The 26,189-nt window shown below is 36.0% G+C and overlaps 2 protein-coding genes across 5 annotated transcripts in view; one reads left to right on the top strand and one right to left on the bottom strand.

The window, feature by feature from the left end:
- LOC110460719 (nitric oxide synthase, brain-like) overlaps positions 1–23,162 on the bottom strand; it is a 167,106-nt gene extending 143,944 nt beyond the window's left edge. For all 4 annotated transcript variants that reach the window (XM_021513790.1, XM_021513791.1, XM_021513787.1 and 1 more), the window contains exon 1: positions 22,718–23,162. The gene's annotated coding sequence lies outside the window, so the exon portion shown is untranslated. The remainder of the gene's footprint in view (positions 1–22,717) is intronic.
- On the top strand, positions 4,702–21,660 carry LOC110460735 (cell wall protein IFF6-like). The gene is made up of 2 exons (XM_021513838.1): positions 4,702–4,726; positions 20,063–21,660. Exons 1-2 carry the CDS (start codon positions 4,702–4,704, stop codon positions 21,658–21,660), a joined length of 1,623 nt encoding a protein of 540 aa, XP_021369513.1.
- Positions 23,163–26,189: the final 3,027 nt, after the last annotated feature.

Raw genomic sequence — 26,189 nt, forward strand, 5'->3', positions numbered from 1 at the left:
GATGTTTGCAATGAAAGGTATTTCATTTACTACAATAACTATGCCTACAATAATAATGGTGATTTCATTGGCGACGGAGGATACAGATGCAAATATGAGTATTTCAACAATTGATGAGACCACCCCTGTTCGGTTAAACCGGATGACATTCTCGTCCTTGAGTTAAAAAGAATACTCATTTTTCCAGTATGATATTTATATTAAAATATTTACATTCTATATGCTTGGACCCACTGACGAAAATGATATTCATTTTTGCATAACACGTACAGGTAACTTCATTACTGAGTATTGATACACTAAAATGACGTAGTAAATGGCGTACTTGGTTAACTTCCGCGGTGGAACAACCCTCGATGTAGTTTTGTTATGCTAATATGAATCAGTATTAAACATGATTGACTTGATTTTAGAGCTTAAGTAAGGTGTCTAAAGTACATGATGATAATATACCACTTGTTTAATTTCTACAAACTAAATTTGAAAAAGTAACTAAATTTTGTTTGTTTTGTTGACATGCTGTTGCTAGGACCACCAACAGAAGTTTTATATTTTCCCGCGAAAACAAGCTGTTCTCTCTACTGCGTTGTCCCCATGTACAATACCTGTATTTGTTTTATTTATGCTTGCATCGGAAAAGTCAAAGCGTTTAAAAATGTCAATATAAGGAACGCGGATCGTGGAATATGTCCAGAAAGTCAATGTTGTTATGACCTCATAAATGTTAAAAAAATAAATATCATTCCTTATATTTACATTGACGAATCCTTTCAGTGGATCGATATAACAACGAATAAAACAAATAAACAGGGTTTGTTCCTGCTTATACACGGGTGCAACACAGTGGCGAGAACAGTGTTTTTTCGCGGGGAAATGTGACACTATCGTTACATATCTTAGCAACCGTCAACAACAATAACACAACAAAATGTAGTTCCATATTCAATGTTTATTTGTAGCACAGGACACGTGAATACGTGGATATTTCACCAAGCACAGTTCAATAATATTTTAAGATGTAAGAATTAAGCATCTAGGTCGGTCGTTCCGAGAGAGTTGTCTTTGTAGTATATTATTACGCAGTGTGATCAGGTTACTATCAGTTCCCAAGTGCTGAGATTATTTGAACACATGTGTTATGCATTTATGAATGTAATTTTTGTCAATGGGTCTAAGCATACAGAATGTAAATATTACATAATAGCAAGTAAAAGCAGTTAACACGTACACTGCTGAAAACAAAACCAACTATTATATTTTGATTGTGACGTCACGATTAAGTTATAGAGGCAGTCGCCACTTAATTTGGTATGCCATTGGCAGTAGTGCGTTATGTAATTTTAGTAATTCTTATTTAATCGCCCTTCATAAATACCAAAGATATGTTTCACTTTTTGCTTTGAATACTGGGTGACCATTCTAATGTTTCTCACCTCACAGCTTAATTGAATTGGTTTTATAACGAAGCATGTCGTATTGTAGTGTACATAAGTCATGTTGTAGGAAGAATCGCAAAACAACGAAGTACAGTGTGAAAGCCGTGATACAAATGTAAGTATCAACAGCCGTGATACAAATGTAAGTATCAACAGCCGTGATGCAAATGTAAGTATCAACAGCCGTGATACAGCGGTTACTATAATGGGTAGACATGACATGTATCAGGATTATATTATTTTTTTTATACATTATAGGGATTATTGTAATGAGTAGCCATTATAATGGTTAGTATAATCAGAAGACATTATATGAATCATAACAATCAATATGCGTGATGAGTATATTAATATTTGATAATTCTCTTAAAGATTATAATAATTTGTAAACATCTTAGAATTATAATATTTAATAGACATAACATGATTATATGATGCAGTTGACATCATCAGTAGATATTATAATGATTATAACAATAATTAACTATTGCAAGACACATCACAATCAACAAGCATTACAATTTATATTATTCTATATAATCAGGCGATAAGGATTAGTATAACTGATGTTCATTTAAGTGATTAAAATGTGAAGTAGACATCAGAAAGGATTATAATATATAGTAGATATTATAAGGATAATAATAGTTAGTAGACATTATTCGAATAATCAACATCCTTTATGATATGTTCTAAAGCAACAACAAAATATTCCAATATCATCATATAAATCTCTACGTAAAATCAGCAAATGGATGTGTATTGATCAAGATCTATATCTACAAAAAAAACAGCCTCGGATAACTATTATGCAAATTGAATATAACTTTCTTAATATCTAATATTTTTTAATATCATAAAGAAAAATGATAACGTTTAAATAAAACTGTTAATGTTTGATTCAAACGTGGATCTTATAATTAAATTAACACCAAAACGTACTCTACAGGTAACTAAATTGTATCTAATTTAAAAAGCTAATTGGATCATTACTGAGGAAACAGATACTAACTATATAGTTTAAAAGCCAATATCACATTGTCGGATCCCATACTGAGGAAACAGATACCAACTATAGGTAACAAGCCAGTATCACATTGTCGGATCCCATACTGAGGAAACAGATACTAACTATATTTAACAAGCCAATATCATATTGTCGGATCCCAAACTGAGAAAACAGATACTAAGTATAGTTTACAAGCCAGTATCACATTGTCAGATCCGATACTGAGGAAACAGGTACTAACTAAAATTAACAAGCCAATGTCACATTGTCGGGTCCCATACTGAGGAAACAGATACCAACTATAGGTAACAAGCCAGTATCACATTGTCGGATCCCATACTGAGGAAACAGATACTAACTATAGTTAACAAGCCAATATCACATTGTCGGATCCCATACTGAGGTAACAGATACTAACTATAGTTAACTACCCAATATCACATTGTCGGATCCCATACTGAGGTAACAGATACTAACTATAGTTAACTACCCAATATCACATTGTCGGATCCCATACTGAGGAAACAGATACTAACTATAGTTAACAAGCCAATATCACATTGAAGGATCCCATACTGATGAAACAGATACCAACTATAGTTAACAAGCCAATATCACATTGACGGATCCCATACTGATGAAACAGATACCAACTATAGTTAACTAGCCAGTATCACATTGTCGGATCCCATACTGAGGAAACAGATACTAAGTATAGTTTACAAGCCAGTATCACATTGTCAGATCCGATACTGAGGAAACAGATACTAACTAAAGTTAACAAGACAATATCACATTGGCGGATCCCATACTGAGGAAACAGATACTAAGTATAGTTTACAAGCCAGTATCACATTGTCAGATCCGATACTGAGGAAACAGATACTAACTAAAGTAAACAAGCCAATATCACATTGACGGATCACATACTGAGGGAACAGATACTAACTCTAGTAAAAAAGCCAATATCACATTGTCGGATCCCATACTGATGAAACAGATACCAACTATAGTTAACAAGCCAATATCACATTGTCGGATCCCATACTGAGGGAACAGATACTAACTCTAGTTAACAAGCCAATATCACATTGTCGGATCCCATACTGAGGAAACAGATACCAACTATAGTTAACAAGCCAATATCACATTGACGGATCACATACTGAGGGAACAGATACTAACTCTAGTTAACAAGCCAATATCACATTGAAGGATCCCATACTGAGGACACAGATACTAACTATAGTTAACAAGCCAATATCACATTGTCGGATCACATACTGAGGAAACAGATACTAACTACAGTTAACTAGCTTATATCACATTGTCGGATCCGAGACTGAGGAAACAGATACTAACTACAGTTGACTAGCCAATATCACATTGTCGGATCCCATACTGAGGAAAAAGATACCAACTATAGTTAACAAGCCAATATCACATTGTCGGATCCCATACGGAGGAAACAGATACCAACTATAGTTAAAAAGCCAGTATCACATTGTCAGATCCGATACTGAGGAAACAGGTACTAACTAAAATTAACAAGCCAATATCACATTGTCGGATCACATACTGAGGAAACAGATACTAACTACAGTTAACTAGCTTATATCACATTGTCGGATCCGATACTGAGGAAACAGATACTAACTACAGTTGACTAGCCAATATCACATTGTCGGATCCCATACTGAGGAAACAGATATTAACTACAGTTGACTAGCCAATATCACATTGTCGGATCCGATACTGAGGAAATAGATACCAACTATAGTTTACAAGCCAATATCACATTTCGGATCCGATCCTGAGGAAACAGATACTAACTTTAATTAACCAGCCAATATCACATTGTCGGATCCCATACTGAGGAAACATATACTAACTACAGTTAACTAGCCTATATCACATTGTCGGATCCGATACTGAGGAAACAGATACCAACTATAGTTTACAAGCCAATATCACATTTCGGATCCGATGTTGAGGAAACAGATACTAACTTTAATTAACCAGCCAATATCACATTTTCAGTTCCGATACTGAGGACACTTTGAACTAAGTCATTTCAAAGTCTCGTTTCGTTCGAATTCTTTTGCTATGTAATGTTGATAAATAGTGGTAACTGATTAGCGTGCTGAACACAGTTGGTCGTGGCAGGACATGTCATGGGAACTGGATTACGGACTTGAGTATATAGTGCTATGATATACTCTTGTGTTAGCTGAACACAGCTGGTCGTGGCAGGACATGTCATGGGAACTGGATGACGGACGTGAGTATATAGTGCTATGATATATACGTCTGTTCACTGATGACATATCGCTTTCAACACCAATAAATAAACCTGATGTAGTCTGCTACCGGTAATAAGACATTTCTTTAATTAGAGATTGCAATCGGTACCGAGGGAGGAGTCAAGTTATCCTTATGACGTCAGAGTCTGTCAGCTTAATTATGAACAATACAAGAACGAATCTATAAAAAGCGAAATAATATATATTGCCGTCACTAATCAGTTCAATTAAGCATTGAACTGTTTTTGTATGGTATTTATGATCTATTTGAATGACACAACTTTGCAAGTAAACAACATAATGCGCGCTAGCGCATTATGATTTGTTTGCTTGCAAAGCTGTGTCATTCAAATAGATCATAAATACTATACAAAAACAGTTCAATACTTATATTTACGTTTTCTCTGCCTCTTGTGATCTTTTTTAACTTATAATTTATATCTAAAATTAAAAATGCTCGCCTTATCGACAGTCCACACAATTTCGTTCAATAGTTTGAACAGCGTATTGTCGCGTGCTGACAATGGCAAACAAAGTAGTACTTTGAAAATTTAACAAACACTTCAATTTTATTCCACAATTCAGTATCAATACAATTGCGTATGATATGTCTATAGGGTGATTTTAGTTTATCAATAGAACTCTGAGCTGAAAGTTAGATTTGAAATTGTTTCGATTTTTCCCCGGAACAAATTTCGCGCATGGACAAATACAGTGAACACCGTAAATCCGACCTTGCCCTCCACGAGGGAGTTATTTTTGGAAGTTAATTCGAACTTTTCTCTTCGCTCATTGTGTGAAGAATCCGGGCGTGAATTTATTTGTTGATTGAATGGGAACCGGACAACAGTCGGTAGATTCTATAACGGCCTCGTTATTTGACATGTCGTCAGAAATCAGGAACCGTGGATGCGAGACGCGTGAAACTGATAGCGCTTGAAGTCAGTGATTTTGCGACGGAGCACAGGTTCGTTACAAAATGTCTGAAATGTACGCTTTTTCTTTGTGTGTTATGAAGGTCAATGATTCTGACTATGTTCCTCAGTGTGCCTTGTGGTTTTCTACTCACTTCCCGAAATCTGGTATGAAGGCGTGACATTACTTGGATTTTACCTAGATTGACATAACAAAATATTTAGTCTTCCGGAACACATTGTCTTAAACATGTTGCAATCAAGACAGGGAAAATTAACGATATGAATGTCAAATTCGTCCCGTCTATCGTTCACCTAAATGGTAGGCCGCCCTTGCTGGTCAAGTTAAAAGTAATGAACGAGGGATGCGGCTGAAGAGAAAGACTGTCATTTCCTTGATACCAAGGACGGAAGATACGACCGATGGGGCTCCAGACTTTTCTTGCTTTTCAAATACCGCACATCGTCGATATATCGGTGAAATTGTAGGAATTTATTTCCTGATAATCTCGTCATACATTTCAGTCTCACATGAAAACGGAAACAAGATCGTCAGAAAAGGGCACGGTTTGTTCCCTTTGAAATGACTGCAGTCTGCCTGGTGGAAAATCTTGCCACCTATATCAACAAAGAACTAATAACTCTATCATTCTCACAATATCGTCCTCGATATTTTTATTTTATTTTGGCCTTTGTTGTGCTTTTCACAAAAAATGCTCCAAAATTATTTACCACCATATATTTATATCTCCATTCGTCTTTCTTGGAAAGGAAAGCTCTTATGATACATATATGTATGACGAAAATGTGCTTCATATTGGTGTGAAAGGGTACTATTTATATTTCATTGTTTTATGATATGTATTAGGGAATGCTTTCACTATGTCATTATATTTGCTGACATGGGTCAGAATAGTTTGTACGAGTATTAGTTGGATAGATATACATATATATATATATCAAAATACCAGGTAAGTAGATAGGTGCTTGACACAGTGAGTTGTACTCACCTGTATGTTATATAAATGCAATCTTACTATATATGGAAGATTTGTGTGTTCATAATAAGATTCATACTTTGACCTTTGACATAACCTGACTTAGACGATCTGATTGGCTGGATACCATCTGGAGAGGGAAAGTTCAACATGATTTTGTGTAGGTACTTAGTTTTTTGTTAGGCAGAAGAGATTTGCATTTTGGAGAGTAAGGAAGGATCACATCAGGAGTAGAAATTGGGGATTGGATGGTAAGTTTATTTTATTAGTATATCATTATCGTTGTAGTAATTGTAGGTAATTCATTGTTTGGTTTATAAATGTTTAACAATAAATTGCTATGAAGTAAATGTATATAATGTAATGCTTTTGTTCTCAAGGATAAGTATTTGTTGAGTGTAGAATCTGTACGTCTACAAAGTTGCCAAATAGCATGTTCAATTGTTATCATTGACAAATGTGTTTAATAGGTTTTGTATTTTATTTATTAAGAATCATGAGTGAAATTGAGAAGTGAGACAACAGATTGAAATCAGATTGAGATACGACAGATTGGGATAGACAAACATAACAAAGAGAACCCTGTGTATATACCTCTACCCCATATGTAGGCTGAGTTTATGAATTCTAGAGTCTACAGTCTATATATATGTAGATCTGTGTTTTTATATTTATGAATAAGGAAAGTAACTTTAATGCAATCCTTGGTAAGTGGTGTAATTTATGGTATTAATATGATCACAGTATTTAACAGTGCTATATAAGTAATGTTTAAATATATAAATGTGGTTGTATGTAAAGATTTCCTATATTTCTTATTTGGTAAGAATGTGGTAAAAGTGCCAACTCGTTATCTGTAATGTGAGAGATTTGTGTCCCTTGACTTAGTGTGCAAGAGTATAAATGTACGTCTTTGTTTTGTTGTCTGGACGCCAACTGAACACTGACTTCCGTCAGTGAGATGAAACCCGTAAGGGCGGATTCATGTAGGCGCAAAACCCGTCAACCAACCAACCAATTGTTGTCGGGTATTTCAAGATGTTGTAATAAAGCAAACACCATTGAAGAGACCAGCGTTTTGACTTGTTTTTTCCACCCTGTTACATTTGTATGAGGTACTTATTGAACTTAAGATAAATTCTCTCTAGCCGAGTCAGTAACAAGTCGCTGTATTCTTTGTGACATACATGGAGCTCTGAATATTTCAATGTTAGAAAAATAAACAAAACTTCCATTTGAACAACATCAAATACTGCATACCATGACTTTCTTCTATGACGCGTCTTGTGCGTTATAAAGGTTCAGAATAAAAATATTGTATATTAATAAATGTTAAAGTATAAATTTGTAATTAAGACATAAACTTTTACAGTGAGTATGACTATAAGACTGAATCATTTAGGTTTAGAGTGAGTATAAGGTATGTTAATAAATGTTAAACGCAAGTATAACTATGTAATTAAGACATACACTTTTACAGTGAGTATGACTATAAGACTGAATCATTTAGGTTTCGAGTGAGTATACGGTGTATTAATAAATGTTAAAACGCAAGTATAGATATGTATATAAAACAAACGTTTACAGTAAGTATAACATATATAACTGAATCATTCAGACTTAGAGTGAGTATAATGTTTATATATATATATATATATCATTAACGTTAACAATAAGTATAACGTACGTAACAATAATTACGCTAGGAAGCAATACAATGTTTATGTTAGCCAATATTAAACTGTCTGTATTGTGATGAATAGGCTAAAAAGCATTTTGATGGAAACAAGCCATAATGTTTTGTGAAAATAAAGGCGAATGACTCGGATTTTGTACAATTTGGGCTGATTGTGTCATGGAGTGAAAATTGAAACCAATATAACAATAATGGTGAAAAAAGCTAAACATGATACATGTAGCATTTTTATTTTAATAAAGAACATAGTATAACTACTACTACATTACATCTGACGGGCTTCTCCACGAAAGTAACACGAATGAAAAAATATAGCCCAGTGGGCATACTTTGTTTTATGTCGGTGACCACATTACAAGTGAGCTGCTGCGCCATGTGATATCAAATACGATCATGTGACTTAGTCATTCAAATACAATGTCAAGGTTACCGACCATTTATAAACATCCTCGAGCTATATTGCTCACATAGGATTATGTTTGATTTCGTGAACCAAACTGATTTCCGCCCAGAATACTGGTGGCAATGTGTCATACACCAGGATATCAGCTTCAGATGAATCAATGTACTTTTAGCTGATATATGTTATATTTTCAAATTTCCACTACATTCTTGGTCACCAAAGTTATAGCACGAAATTAAATACTCAGCGAGAGGTGATACCATGATTGAGAATCTTCGTGAACATGTCTTTATAGACACAAAAGAAAAGCATATGTTACCCGTTTACTGCCGAATAATGAGGATACAACAACAATTCAATATCACATTTCTTTTTTTTACAAACCATTTGCAAAATCAATTCCATCACTGAAGCATATTTACCTTGCCATTTGCACGTTGTGCGAACTTTTATCCCCGCAAACAAATTCTGATCGAGACAACCGCGAATGTTTAGCTTGAGAAATTTAAAAACTATACAGAAAGCAAAAGCATCGAAGACGGATTGACTGAGATTTTTTAAGATATACTTTTGTATTTATACCTTATATTTGACAAGTAATTTGTTAACAAAGACGTTATGCAGTACATTTTAATTTCAGTCATTCACGAGACTGCACAAAATCGTGAAATAGTAAAAAATAGAAGTGACGTCACCGATTAGTTAACAATACAACAGACGAGATAGGAAGACGATAATGAATAAATTGTTGAATAATTTGCATGTGACATTGATAAATTGTGATTCTTGTAGTCCTTCCGAACCTAATTGGATTTTCTTAGGTTAGTAAAATCAATAGCCATTTCAAGTTAAACAATATGACCCCATTTAAGTTGTCTATGTAATCTCCCTTGTTTTTAACACCAGACAACGTAATCAGACAACCGTTTAAAACAGCAGTTTTGATATTACCAATACTAATAGGGGGTATGTACGTGGGCACAGGAAGAGCCAGAAAGGCGCGTAGCTGGGCTGTTTTGGATGTGCATGCAGAAAGTCGCACCGAAGGCGCNTGACTTTTTAGATACATATTTGAGTGTTTTAATTTATTTTACAGACAACATTTTTTGGTTGATTCATTCACTTTATTATTGGAAAGCATTGCAAAAATTCAAATGTATTTCAAATACGAAAGACAGCTCTCCTTTTTTATCTCCGACAAAAATGTGTCGATTGTTGGAATTACCCGAAAATATCCTTTGCGTCATATCTCTTTCCTGACGAATCTAAATTAACTAGATATTTAAAATGTCGGAGCCAATATGAACAGATTAATTTCCCATTTTTTCTGCTGTTGTGTCCCCCAAACCCTTTTTATATCATCAACATTTCTCAGAACATGAGATGACGGTAGCTCCTTTATCGATGTTTAGATATATGTCTACTTATATATCCAGTAGCCTTGCTGAAGATAGGCCTAGGACTACTATTTAAAACATACTTTATCAGTTAATGACAGGGACAAATGAAGGCCTATATAATGTCACAGATTAGAAAAGCTACATGTACGTGGCTTTTTTCTGACTTTTGAGGCTTTGCCTTTTTCATATTACATTTGCAGGCGAAGTGAATGTAAAACTCAGATGGATCCTATACGCGCATACATCCGCCCTAAAACCTATAACAATAATGGAAAATACAAATCAATCTACAATTGTTATTCGGAAGACCTTTAATTGGTGAAAAGAATTACACAAAAATACATTTATTCCGGAAAAACAACCCGCCTCCGTTGACTTAGTTGTATCGCATTACAATCGCTTGTTAAAGTGTTGCCGTGTATGGAATTTGGACTCGTGAGCTTTTCCCATCTTTTTGACAGGATATCGATATCCACCTTCACTTTAGTAAGACGAATATCGGCCTCGCTTCCCGATATCAGGGGTAACAACAGTCAGATTGATCAGAACTGTGTTCGGTCGGTCCGGAATTACTAGGCCCTAATACTAATACTGTCTAATAGTCGTTTTAGACTCGTCGATGCCTAAGTTAATGTCGCAAGAGGATGTTGTTTTATGTGAACCTACAGCTGCTTGGAAGAAGTCATGTATCAACTTGTTCTTCGAAGATGATGCGGGTTTTTCGTTGGCTTTGCAGCCATGTTTCCGCTATTGACAACTTTAAAAATACTAATAATAAAATCGGCACCAGGTACCTTAGGATGGAACTTCCGGATACGTACTGATTGTCGGCTGTCGGTTATACAGTTAAATCTAATACATTTTTCAATTGAAACACACATCATTTAATCACTTTTCCGAACAACAAAATAAATAAATAAAAATATAATAGTATATTTGAATTTTTGATGTGCATGCAGACCTCCTCTGGGACTGGAAACCAACGATACTATGTACTCGTACTTTAGTCCAGTCACCACGAGCATGGACACGTGCGTGACGGCGTGTGTTGTAAACCCCCGTGTTAGACTCTTTCCTCGCCTGCTGTTGTCCGCAACTAGGTTTGACACGCTATATATTATACAATTCATTTTGATGTGTTATCTTTACATCTGTATCAAAGTAACGTGTGACTATTGAATCAGGTATGAGCAAGATCAATTCTTGTAATGGTACTGATTTAACTGGATTACTCGGCTAATGTTATTAAAGGCACATTGATTCTATGTTCTGAACATAGACAGTGTACTTTCTGTTTCCTATTCCGATCTTGTGATATTGAGCGTGAGCAATGGAAATTAACTAAATCCTAATAACCCCTGAATGGTACGACTGAAGTTACTACACAGGAGTAACGTGAGAGAAAGTGGTCGTTTAGTTCATCATCTTTTATGTGGCTATCATTTTTTTTTTTTATACAAAAGCTGATATATCTTTTTAAAAACAATTCATGAAGATAATGTTTACTCCGTTAATTAAACCTATGACAGAGCGTTCTGGTCTGAGTTCGGATGAACATTCTAATGTACAGTTATACCTTGTTGTACTGCCACAATATGTCGAGAGTAATGTTTGCATTATAAAGATATTTGGCGATAAATTGATGTTTTACTGTCATTCTAAATAAAAGTAAAAAGCTTTAAAATATAAACTATCCGTTATCGAACATTTTATATGCATTCCCTTTTGACAATCTGATATGGGCGGTGGAATTATTGTCAATAAAAACAGAGCATATCGAAGCGTCATTAACACCATATTCCAAACTGAAAATCGATAAAACTGGGCCAACAAAGGCAGGATTAAGATGGATACCATTGAAAACGTGCACGAAGAATAAGACCATGTGTTCCGAAAGAGTAAGCGTCTCCTGCTTCGTCCGTCGACCACACCCGCCGTGTCAATCTAGGCCAAACCCTAGTAATGTTACGTCCACACATTGATATCTTTGGTAGTGACAACACACCCGTAAGGTACAATAATGAGCCTAATGATATACATCAACCTTCATATCACACAAAGAAAAAGCATAAATTTCCCGATGATATCATGATGGCAACCATAAAAGTTGCCCATCAACCTGCATCATTGGAAACCCAGTGTTGACATTTTTTCCCGTCAACGGTGCAAATCAGCCACAATGGTCATGAAATTCAGAGCACGATCTTTAATATTGAATCAACTGCAACATCTAATTACCGTAAATAAGAGAAACATAGAAATTGTTGTCAAAATGAGAAAAGTTCACGCTCGAAAAGTGGAAATTGCCCCTCTTATCGTTAAAAACAAAACAGCGGTACCGATCGGATCTCAATATGATACCACAACAAAAGGAACTTAGAATAGTCACTAAAAATAGGAACGAACGAAGGAGATACGGAGGAGAAAGGAAAGGAATAGTGTAACCACTAGGGGGGACTGACAGTAAACCAGCAGAGTTAACCAAGTTGTAGTGTAAAATAATCACTAGATACTTTGAGTACAGTGGTACTGTACCATGCTGTCCTGCACGTACCTATTTTCTCTTAATACTTGACGTAATAAAGTTTACACCTAGTAGTAATAAGTTAGTCGCACTATATCCTTATGAAATGGTTGACTATCAGCTGTCATTACTGTAGGCTATCATAACGTTAGACATCAAGAAACTGGGATAAACCGTACTTGTGAAAACCATACCACATGTAGTATAAACCATAATAGTGTAAACCATATTAGTGTAAACCTTATTAGTGTAAACCATATTAGTGTAAACCATAATAGTGTAAACCATGTTAGTGTAAACCATACTAATGTAAACCATTCTAATGTAATCAATACAAGTGTAATCAATAATAGTGTAATCAATAATAGTGTAAGCAATAATAGTGTAAGCAATAATAGTTTTAACCATTCTTGTGTTTTCTTTACTAATGTCAACGAGTATAAATCTTACTAGTGTTTGTAAACTATACCAGTTTAAACCATACTTTCATAAACCATACCAGTATAAAGCATTATATTGTAAACCTTACAAGTGTAAATTATACTCCAGTTATTATACTATAAATATATGCAATGGCGGACATAGACAAGTCAGTTTCATTAGCATGCTTTTACGTAAAACTGCAATGACTATATCTTTGAACATGTAGTTCATTGGTATATATAATATGGCAGAGTACATATTGACAATGTTTAATGCATAAAGAATATTATGTGTATTTAAACCGACAAAAATCGTGTTATTGCATACGAATTTTTAATGTCAAACGATCACAGCCTGACAAAGTTCACTCTGTATCAATCAATTGAAACAACAACAAAACACGAACACATCATGCACGGTGTCAAAACAGATGTCTAGTGTTGATTAGTAGTGTCTGGCGGTGAGATATTAACCTCAACACTTCTGCGGACATATAAAGACGGTTCATATCTGCAGATAGTTGGGCTACTAAAGGCCAATCTTAAAGTGGCATTTCACTAAAATTTAATGTCTAGGCAACGGTTGCATGATACCCCACCAGGCCACGCTGTTCTCACAAGGAGCTCACCAGATGAGCTTCAGTTTTTATTTTAATATTGAAACACAATGTGCAGTTTTTGATACATATATAAATAGCATTTTGAGCTACAGTGCAGAGATATGGGGATTTCATAATGCTTTAGATGTCGAGAAAATACATATGAATTTTTGTAAACGGCTACTCGGAGTTAAAAAGAGTACCTGTAATAATTTAGTATATTATGAGTTAGGAAGAATGTCACTGGCGGAAAGTAGAAAGCTTCGTATCATTAAATGTTGGTTAAAATTAAGAACTACAGATAATTGTATTTTAAAAACTTGTTATGAAGAAAGGATTTTGTCGAATGACAGTTGGATTATAAATATCCAGGGGGAACTTCGCAAATTAGGTTTAGGTTATTTATGGAACATTAATGGTAACACTACTGATAGACATATTTATAAAATAATTGAACAACGGTTTTACGATATATATCAGTAAAACTTATTATCTAACCTTCAAACTATTTCTAGCGGTTTTCTTTATCAACATCTTATTGACAAATTTACCCTGCAATACTATTTGAGAAAACCTATCAATAATGTATACAAAAAATACTTAACACGTTTTAGATTAAGCTCACATAGTTTAAATATTGAGCAAGGCAGGTACAGTACAGTATCTTTCTCAACTCCCTGGTGAGCATACAGTCGGCGCTGCCATTTCGGCGCTTACAGCTAGCATTCACCAATTCTAGAACTGCCCAACCACGTATTCATTTACAGCTGAATAGACTGGAACAAGCGGAGTAAAGTATCTTGCTCAAGGATACAACACAGTGCCGTGTCGTGACTCGAACCCGCAACCCTTTGGCTATGAGCCCGGCGTCCAACCACTAGACTACCGTGCCTCAAACGTAGTGTGATGATCATTTTATTGATGAAATGTGTATATATTGACTCAGATCAGTGCATAAAACAATTCTGTGAATGCATATTAAATCTTGGTTGCCTCTGAATGCCGTCTTTTGGAATCCAGATCATGATGGCACTCGAAAAAATATTACAGAGTATATGAATATCGAAAATAAGTATTTGTCACAGTGTGAAAATATCACCTTTATTACTGACCATTACGAACGGTTCTTTCTGTTCACTGCATACAAAGGTGGATATTTTCTGATCGTATGCAGATGAAGCGATGGTGGATTAGATGCTTGTTTTGGTTCAGTTTTGCTACAGGTAATGGGTTTTCTTAACATAGCCATAGTATTGAGATAATATCTTTTGAATTAAATCTTACCAGATAATAGCAAAAGTGTTGGAATTGCATTGAGCAGCCATTTTGGCCTGTGAGATTTTCCTCGTTGAAATTACTTTGAACAGAAGTAGGAAATGTATAATGCTTTTCATACGAAGAGTATTATTGTACGAATTATTTGTCTCTCGTATTGCAGAATGTACCGTTATACTGTTGAGAGATCCGGAAACCATTAATCCCCTCTATATCATATAACAATGATACACAGGTAGATTGTTATACTCTGACGACCTCCATTTATCCGGTCCTAGAACTTACATGATTGATATATTCGGTCATTATTTCTTTCACCAATTTGTAATCTTCATAAAAAGCAACTAATTTACCTAAATCCCTGGTTTGATTTCTTTTATATTCAATACAATTGGTTTGTTTCAATAAACAATAAGTTATTATCGTACCACCGACAAAAGTCGCCAACCTTTCTCATTAGTGCTATAAAGTCGGCCAGAACTTTCTTCTGCCCTGCATTAATTGCAACGGCCATTATATGTGCCTTAGAAATAGCAATGAAATTTAGAACGTTAGTATTTGACAGAATAAATGAGCGGAAAACAGATTGTGGTTTGAAGTTTAACATCATTGAAAGGTCAACATATGTGGGCTTTATTTCGCATCGCAGACTCTTACATTATACACAACTGTCTAATAAACTCCCCAAAAACAAATGTTGTCGTAGCATTATACCCAAGGGTACTGTCATGTTCTCCTAAAGCCACAGGCGACACTAAGTAAGTTCAACTCTAATCACAATTCCGTAAGTCCACAGGGCCTTCCTGGTCTATTTAATTATAGAACTAGCACTCAAACTCGACTTTATAATCGTTCGTGTGTAAATGTAAAGGTGTGGGATTAGTTCAGGATCTGGTGTTTTCTTGTTAAAGACTGATATCGCTACGGTTCCAGTCTGCAATTTGTTAACAATTGTAAATTCCACCATTCAGGTCTATACGGGAGCTAACTATATGTGGATGCTATAAAACCACAGACATAACAACACATCAGTCAGGTCTATACGGGAGCTATCTATATGTGGATGCTATAAAGCCCCAGACATAACAACACATCATTCAGGGCTATACGGGAGCTAACTATATGGGGAAGGTTAAAAAACCACAGACATAACAACCCATCATTCAGGTCTATACGGGAGCTCACTATATGTGGATGCTATAAAACCACAGCCATAACAACACATCATTCAGGTCTATACGGGAGCTAACTATATGTGGATGCTAAAAAAAACACAGACATGGCAACACATCATTCAGGTCTATACGGGAGCTAACTATATGTGTATGCTATAAAACCACAGACATAGCAACACATCTTTCAGGTCTATACGGGAGCTAATTATATGTGGAAGGTTAAAAAACCACAGACATAACAACACATCATTCAGGTTGAAATACTTACGAAACACAAATCTGTAAAAAACCACAGACATAACAACACTTCATTCAGGTCTATACGGGAGCTAACTATATGTGTATGCGATAAAACCACAGACATAGCAACACATCTTTCAGGTCTATACGGGAGCTAACTATATGTGTAAAACCACAGACATAACAACACATCATTCGGGTCTATACGGGAGCTAACTATATGTGTAAAACCACAGACATAACAACACATCATTCGGGTCTATACGGGAGCTAACTATATGAGGAAGGTTAAAAAACCACAGACATAGCAACACATCTTTCAGGTCTATACGGGAGCTAACTATATGTGTATGCTATAAAACCACAGACATAGCAACACATCTTTCAGGTCTATACGGGAGCTAATTATGTGTGGAAGGTTAAAAAACCACAGACATAACAACACATCATTAAGGACTATACGGGAGCTAACTATATGTGGAAGGTTAAAAAACAACAGACATAACAACACATCATTCAGTTCTATACGGGAGCTAACTATATGTGGAAGGTTGAAAAACCACAGACATAACAACACATCATTCGGGTCTATACGGGAGCTAACTATATGGGGAAGGTTAAAAAACCACAGACATAACAACACATCATTAAGGACTATACGGGAGCTAACTATATGTGGATGCTATAAAACCACAGACATAACAACACATCATTCAGGTCTAGACGGGAGCTAACTATATGTGGAAGGTTAAAAAACAACAGACATAACAACACATCATTCAGGTCTAGACGGGAGCTAACTATATGTGGAAGGGTAAAAAACCACAGACATAACAACACATCATTCAGTTCTATACGGGAGCTAACTATATGTGGATACTATAAAACCACAGACATAACAACACATCATTAAGGACTATACGGGAGCTAACTATATGTGGATGCTATAAAACCACAGACATAACAACCCATCATTCAGGTTGAAATACTTACGAAACACAAATCTGTAAAAAACCACAGACATAACAACACATCATTCGGGTCTATACGGGAGCTAACTATATGAGGAAGGTTAAAAAACCACAGACATAACAACACATCATTAAGGACTATACGGGAGCTAACTATATGTGGATGGTTAAAAAACCACAGACATAACAACACATCATTCGGGTCTATACGGGAGCTAACTATATGGGGAAGGTTAAAAAACCACAGACATAACAACACATCATTCGGGTCTATACGGGAGCTAACTATATGAGGAAGGTTAAAAAACCACAGACATAACAACACATCATTCAGGTCTAGACGGGAGCTAACTATATGTGGAAGGTTAAAAAACAACAGACATAACAACACATCATTCAGGTCTAGACGGGAGCTAACTATATGTGGAAGGTTAAAAAACAACAGACATAACAACACATCATTCAGTTCTATACGGGAGCTAACTATATGTGGAAGGTTGAAAAACCACAGACATAACAACACATCATTAAGGACTATACGGGAGCTAACTATATGTGGAAGGTTAAAAAACAACAGACATAACAACACATCATTCAGGTTGAAATACTTACGAAACACAAATCTGTAAAAAACCACAGACATAACAACACATCATTCAGTTCTATACGGGAGCTAACTATATGTGTATGCTATAAAACCACAGACATAGCAACCCATCATTCAGGTCTATACGGGAGCTAGCTATATGTGGATGCTAAAAAAAACACAGACATGGCAACACATCATTCAGGTCTATACGTGAGCTAACTATATGTGGATGCTATAAAACCACAGACATAACAACACATCATTCAGGTTGAAATACTTACGAAACACAAATCTGTAACAAATCCGTTATAACTGATCCAAAACATCTCCCATTACTATACCACTTTATTACACTCACCAGTACCACTACAACCCACTCCATAATATAATTCCAATATATTCCAAGTATAAATCCAATCCACTCCATATCACGCCCTAGTACCACTCCAATCCACTCCCTAGTACCACTTAAATGTACTCCCTAGTACAACTACAATCCACTACCTAGTACCACTTAAATAGACTCACTAGTACCTCTACACTCCACAGTACCACTAAAATCCAACCTCGGTACCAATTCAATAAACTCCCTAGTACCAGTTCAATCCACTTCCTAGTACTACTCCAATTCACTCCCTATTACCACTATAATTAACTTCATTGTATCGCTTCATTTAAATTTCCTAGTAAATATCCAATACATTTTTAAATGTCACCCTATCTATTTAGACAGGCACTACAAAAGCAGGTCCAGATAACACATAGGCCCCGGAATTGATATAGAAAATACACTGTTACAGGAAAAAGGGAATACGGAAGTGTGAACAAAACCGTAACTTGAACTCAAAATCGATAAAACTGGGGCGAAATATAAACAAAGGAAAGATGCATACGAGGCCCTTGAAACATTACAAGGAGAATGAGACCAGGTGTTACAGAAGGATAAGCGTCGATTACTTCATAGAGAGCATACTGAAGTAATGCTCTTCCTAAAAAGCATACTGAAAAAACATCGACCTAATATCACACACAAATAGTCTTTCCCCGCATCAAATCAACAATCTAAGATTGTCGAAGCAGGGAGGGAAAAGTACAACATAGGAAAATCACAATCGTACTACTTAGTAGAAAGTCGCCCGGGTTATGCTATTAATACGATCAAGGAAAACGGCTAAAGTAGAAGAGTATGTAGTGGCATTGATCTTACACTCTGGATGGTAAAAACAATTTATGTTAAGACAGCGCATTGTCTATATATTTGAATGTGAAATTGAAGGAGTTGACTTGGTTTTTGTTACCAGTTCTTAAAAGCACTTTAAAATATTCACCATCATAAAAACAAGTTGGCAAGCAGAGGGGCACAGTTAGTTTTAATAGGAAGGCATATAATCTGCTGAAAAACCTTTCCACCGAACTAAGCAAAAATATCAAAAACACTAACTCAACCAGACAAAATACCATTCGCCCAATTGCCTCCTTCTTATATTTCACTTTAACATTTATTGTGGTTTTTACAAACAGATACATAGAACACGGAGGATGAAACAGAGAAAATAAAGCCTGACACAGGGAATACAAAACCTTCTACAGGGAATACAATAACTGACACAGGGCATATACACACTGATATAGGGAATACAAAAACTGATATAGGGAATACAAAAACTGATGCAGGGAATACAAAATCTGATACAGGGAATACAAAATCTGATACAGGGAATACAATCACTGATAGAGAACACAAAAACTGATACAGGGAATACAAAACCTGATATAGGGAATACAATCACTGATATAGGGAATACAAAACCTGATATAGGGAATACAATCACTGATAGAGAATAAAAAAACTGATACCGGGAATACAAAAATTGGTACAGGAAATACAAAAATGTATACAGGGAATACAAAAGCTTATACAGAGAAAAAAATAATGATAGAGAATACAAAACTGATGTAGGGAATACATAATCTGATACAGAGAATACAAAAACACTTATACAGAGAATACCAAAAATGATACAGGGAATACAAAAACTGATACAGGGAATACAAAAACGGATACAGAGAATAGAAACACTGATAGAGAATTAAAAAACCTGATACAGACAATACAGAAAATGATAAAGGGAATACAGAAGCTGATCTAGAGAATAAAGAAACCGATACACAGAATTTAGTGGCTGATACACAGAATACTGAAGTCGATATAGAGAATACAAGAAGAGATATAAAAAATTCAGAAACCAATACACAGAATACAAGAAAACTGAAAACAGGTACAGAGAATATAGAAACAAGTACAGGAAGTACAGAAACAGGAACAAGGATTACAGATACTTGTACAGAGGATACAGTGACAGATACAGAGAGCTCAAAAACAGGTTCAGAGAATACAGCAACTGACACAGAGAATATAGAAACAAGTACAGGAAGTACAGAAACAGGAACAAGGATTACAGATACTTGTACAGAGGATACAGTGACAGATACAGAGAGCTCAAAAACAGGTTCAGAGAATACAGCAACTGACACAGAGAATATAGAAACAAGTACAGGAAGTACAGAAACAGGAACAAGGATTACAGATACTTGTACAGAGGATACAGTGACAGATACAGAGAGCTCAAAAACAGGTTCAGAGAATACAGCAACTGACACAGAGACTATAGAAACAAGTACAGGAAGTACAGAAACAGGAACAAGGATTACAGATACTTGTACAGAGGATACAGTGACAGATACAGAGAGCTCAAAAACAGGTTCAGAGAATACAGCAACTGACACAGAGACTATAGAAACAAGTACAGGAAGTACAGAAACAGGAACAAGGATTACAGATACTTGTACAGAGGATACAGTGACAGATACAGAGAGCTCAAAAACAGGTTCAGAGAATACAGCAACTGACACAGAGACTATAGAAACAAGTACAGGAAGTACAGAAACAGGAACAAGGATTACAGATACTTGTACAGAGGATACAGTGACAGATACAGAGAGCTCAAAAACAGGTTCAGAGAATACAGCAACTGACACAGAGACTATAGAAACAAGTACAGGAAGTACAGAAACAGGAACAAGGATTACAGATACTTGTACAGAGGATACAGTGACAGATACAGAGAGCTCAAAAACAGGTTCAGAGAATACAGCAACTGACACAGAGACTATAGAAACAAGTACAGGAAGTACAGAAACAGGAACAAGGATTACAGATACTTGTACAGAGGATACAGTGACAGATACAGAGAGCTCAAAAACAGGTTCAGAGAATACAGCAACTGACACAGAGACTATAGAAACAAGTACAGGAAGTACAGAAACAGGAACAAGGATTACAGATACTTGTACAGAGGATACAGTGACAGATACAGAGAGCTCAAAAACAGGTTCAGAGAATACAGCAACTGACACAGAGACTATAGAAACAAGTACAGGAAGTACAGAAACAGGAACAAGGATTACAGATACTTGTACAGAGGATACAGTGACAGATACAGAGAGCTCAAAAACAGGTTCAGAGAATACAGCAACTGACACAGAGAATATAGAAACAGGTACAGGAAGTACAGAAACAGGAACAAGGATTACAGATACTTGTACAAAGGGTACAGTGACAGATACAGAGAGCTCAAAAACAGGTTCAGAGAATACAGCAACTGACACAGAGACTATAGAAACATACATAGGTTACGGAGGCTAATACAAGGATTACAGAAACCTATACAAAACAGAAACTGATACACAGATAACAGGAAATAGGCAAAGGCAATACAGAAAAATATACAGAGAATACAGAGGTTGAAACAAAGACTGCAGATACAGGGGATGCTGAAGAGAATACAGAGAATACTGAGGCTGACACATAATACAGAGGGACGTTGACTTAGGCAAGTGGATTAGTCGGAACATCAATCACCATAGATCCAGACCTTAGGAAAATACAACATTGCAACAGCTCAACTTCGACATTTAGCGATCTGGTGTGGGTCGCTCGCATGTCACCGCGATTTGATAGATATAACTCGCGTGTGTGTAACTTATACACAACGCAGGACGACAGTTAACTGTGAAAAGAACACTTGTATAGGTGTATGTTTACTTACCGTTATACAAATGTGCGCTTACTACACGCACGTGTGATACAGAATAAGTACCTTCACAGACACGTGCCTAGTTTATAATAATTATATCCGTATGTGGTGTTAAATTTGTAATTGGCGGGAAGATTGAACTTTAAAATTGTTATTAGAAAATACATGGTGATGGTACAGTGACTACTCTTAGGGGCCATCTTAAAATTACAATTCGCTTACTTTTCACAATTTCATTAAAACAGCTTTCTGGCGGTAGAGACGTTTAGTAGGGACCGGTTTGCGACATGAATGTTTTAATAAAGCCATGAAGCAAGAAATTATGCTTCTAAAGTTGATGGAGTTTCAATGCATTACTTATATCGAAAGTAATCCATTCATATTCTCCAATTTCTTAGAGAACAAATTTTGACATAACAAACAATACATGTAGCATGAAACACAGAGGAAATCTGCGTTTAGTGTTTCAACACGTACAGGTAGTACCATTGTATATCAGCGACGGTTTAAATGTTATTTGGTGTGCTAGTTTTGTACCTTGCAAATCGATCTGCTTGTACATTATATCGAGACAAAAATATAGTAAATCTTCACTAATCTTAATTTTGAAATCAAAATTGCTGAAAGAGAACAGTTTTTAGTTCAACATCATTGGGAAAAACTTACCGGCTGTCAGCGGTTTGGTGAGATCTGGTGAAGATTCCAAAGAAACACTGTCAGGGTTGTTGGCTATGAAAATATCGACGATTTAACATATTATCTTTACGCATATAAGTATTTGTTTGTTGTCTTGAGAATACGCTTTCCCTCCGGCTAATAAAACATATCAATTTCAGTATCCTTCCTCCACCGGAATGTAGTGATGCAGAAATGTCACCTGCGCCACACAAATCTATGTCCTGTGATTCCCGCGCACACGTTTAGACAGTACGTGTGATTAATACGCTGGCGGAATGGACATGCCGTTTGAAGTCTCTACAGGGACATTTAATTATAAACCTTTAAGTAAAATGCACGCAATACCTCAGAAACGACCAGCAATCACGTGTTGAGTAATATCAGTTACGTTGTCACAAACACTAACTTAACGGAAATGATAACATACTTCGAAAATATGTGACAGCTCATATGCAAAAGATAAAAATTGAAAAGATACAACATTTACACCAAATATAGACGTTCGAATGGAGGCCGTAGTAGACAGCGGGTATGGGGTTATCAGCTTTGTGTTTGGAATTTGGGTATTGACTTTGACGACTCCGCTCCCTCCTAACGCTATACACATAGTCGGATGCCTGGGACAGTTTTGCTTAGAGTAAGTAAGAAAGCGTGTACCTGGCGTACGTGAGTGCTAGTTTTGCCACCAACACCGAAGTCTATTTGACAGTCTGTTGTTATGTTACAAATGCATGTGTTACTATATATCGCATCTGTCAATTGTCGGATCGTTCAAGCTCTTTATTTTAGGATAATCGAAGCTGTCGGTACTATCTGTGTGACTGTTAATCTATGATATATATATCTGTTTATCGAATCGCTCCATTCTTACTAATAGGTATAAACAGATATAAGCCTTTCAAAATGTACCGCCCGATATTGTTAAAGCATTGTCGATTCTGACAGCACATCGTACATACCTTATCTTTTCTGTGTCGCTATAGATGTGTAGTTTGACGTAAACATCATCACGGTAGGTTTATTTCTGGACAATTAAAGTCCAATTATTTTCTTCTACGATATATTGAATATTTAAGAGATAAAAAGAAATAAATTCGCTGATCTAGTCTTTAACCGGTCCGTTATGTATGTTGCCCTCGCGACATGTCGATTGTCACGTCAACGTTACTTGGACTATCTACCTGTCCGAAATACTGTTTAATCGCCTCGACTGAGAGGCCCTTCAGATCGATAACCGCTATCCTAAGAGGGAAGAGCCTGCGGTGTTCGCGACTGTGGTGATCCTCTCATCTCTAGGAGTAGCCACCGTTCCGACCTCTCGCGTCAATAACTAACTGAAGGGTTGGTTTTAAGTTTAAATTGTTACGTTGTAGATTACTGTGTTTGCTCACGACGGTCCTTAACTTCCGTGGTGTAGTTAATGTAACTCCAGTCATATCCCCCTTTTGATCAGTAATTAAATACGGTAGAAATAAGAAAATACCAAATAGTCGATGTGAAAACATGCAAAAAACTAACAATAAGTAAAAAAAGTCGGAAATATAGTTTACATTAACTCTGGAGGAGGTAAGATAAGACTGTAAACCACAAAAAAAGTCGGAAATATAGTTTACATTAACTCTAGAGGAGGTAAGATAAGACTGTAAACCACAAAAAATGTCGGGAATATAGTTTACATTAACTCTGGAGGAGGTAAGATGAGCGAAGACTGTAAACCACAAAAAATGTCGGAAATATAGTGTCCATTAACTCTGGAGGAGGTAAGATGAGCGAAGACTGTAAACCACAGAAAATGTCGGAAATATAGTTTACATTAACTCTGGAGGAGGTAAGATAAGACTGTACACCACAGAACTTTCGTAAAGTTAGAGGATTAAATATTTTTTGGAAATTTCACATTTTGTGATTGATAAAATACAAAAAAGGGATATTTCACAACTTTCATAGAAGAAGTTTTATATACAGATATTATCTGATAATCAAATTTATATTAGAATATTTACGGATATTAATTTCCGGAATGTAATCGTACGACATTTTAATGACATCAGTAATCAAGTCTATGATCACAAATAAAATCAACTTTGATATAAGTCATGTTATTAAGATTAAACATTACTTTTACAGTGTTAAATCTGTTCTACGTTTACACTCTTGACTAGTGCGTTATGTTACGGTGATCTATATCATATTCCAGCAGTACCACCTTCATGATCGCTAATTTTCAAGCTTTATTCAGAATAAATCACTTTCTTTTTTATCCAACATTCATACAAATATATTTGATTAGATTCAACAGCAATTGAAAAAGAATCCCAAAATCTGGGAATGAGGATGTATAAGGAGACTATTCCGTCTTTGCGTATTGCAGAGTTATCTTCTCTTGAGAGCAGGTATTGATTGTTACGTCATTGGTTCGTGTGAGAAAATTACGTCGTTTTCTCAAAAATTGATGACGTTACTCCCACAAACAAATGACGTAACAATCAATACCTGCTCTCAAGAGAAGATAACTCTGCAATACGCAAAGACGGAATAGCGTATTTATATACCCCAACATTTTCTCAGACCTTCAGCGTATAAAAATAAGGAGCCGTTTCTTACAGTATTAAATTTTACAGTCTTAGCATTTTGCTTTACAATAATACATTAACTTAAAATATGCACATTCTTAATTATATCTTGACACACTCCTGTAGGTGGGGGATCAAGAAAAGAATACACCTGCTGTTACCCACTGCATGTATCGTAAGAGGCGACTAATGCGCAGGCCCCCCGAATAATTCGGGATTTGCTTTGGTGTCCTCTATTTGGGGACACAAAAGTGACCAAATTAGATCTGCTGCGCCCATTGCAATGTTTGGGATCTTAATATTTCTTTCTACTTCTTATAACCTTTTATTTCCTATCACCTTGCTTGGCAACACCTCACTTTTGGCCTTAATGGTGAGCGTTCCTTCAGATGAGGAAGGCGATGGATTCTGCCCCCAGGTCGGGACATATTAAAGTCCTTAACAATGGTAGTTGTTATCCCCTACTACACGTTCAGCATTTAGGGGAATGCCAACAACTGGTTCACATGTGGTCAGTATATAATGTGACCGGGCGGATTGCTGTGCCTGGTGTCTTTGGCATGGCATTTCAGTGAGATAGCACTATAGAATCGGCATCAGATCTGCGTTATCACAAGGAAGCAAGAACACCCAACATACCCTGTATCCTACATACACACACGCAAGCACGCATACACTACACACATGGAGGCACGTCCTTAAATGACCTTAGCTGTTAACAGGACGTAAAACAAAAGTAAATCAAACCCAACCAATATCGTGACATCACAATACAAAGCCTTCCCACAGCCTACCAACATACATATACTGAACCTACTTACTTCTAGTGTGCCTACCCCTATATCAACCCTCAAACAGCGTAGACATATACTTTATTAACATATAAG

Source organism: Mizuhopecten yessoensis, unplaced genomic scaffold (genome assembly GCF_002113885.1).
Source record: "Mizuhopecten yessoensis strain PY_sf001 unplaced genomic scaffold, ASM211388v2 scaffold10477, whole genome shotgun sequence".
NCBI classification, from domain to species: Eukaryota; Metazoa; Mollusca; class Bivalvia; order Pectinida; family Pectinidae; genus Mizuhopecten; species Mizuhopecten yessoensis.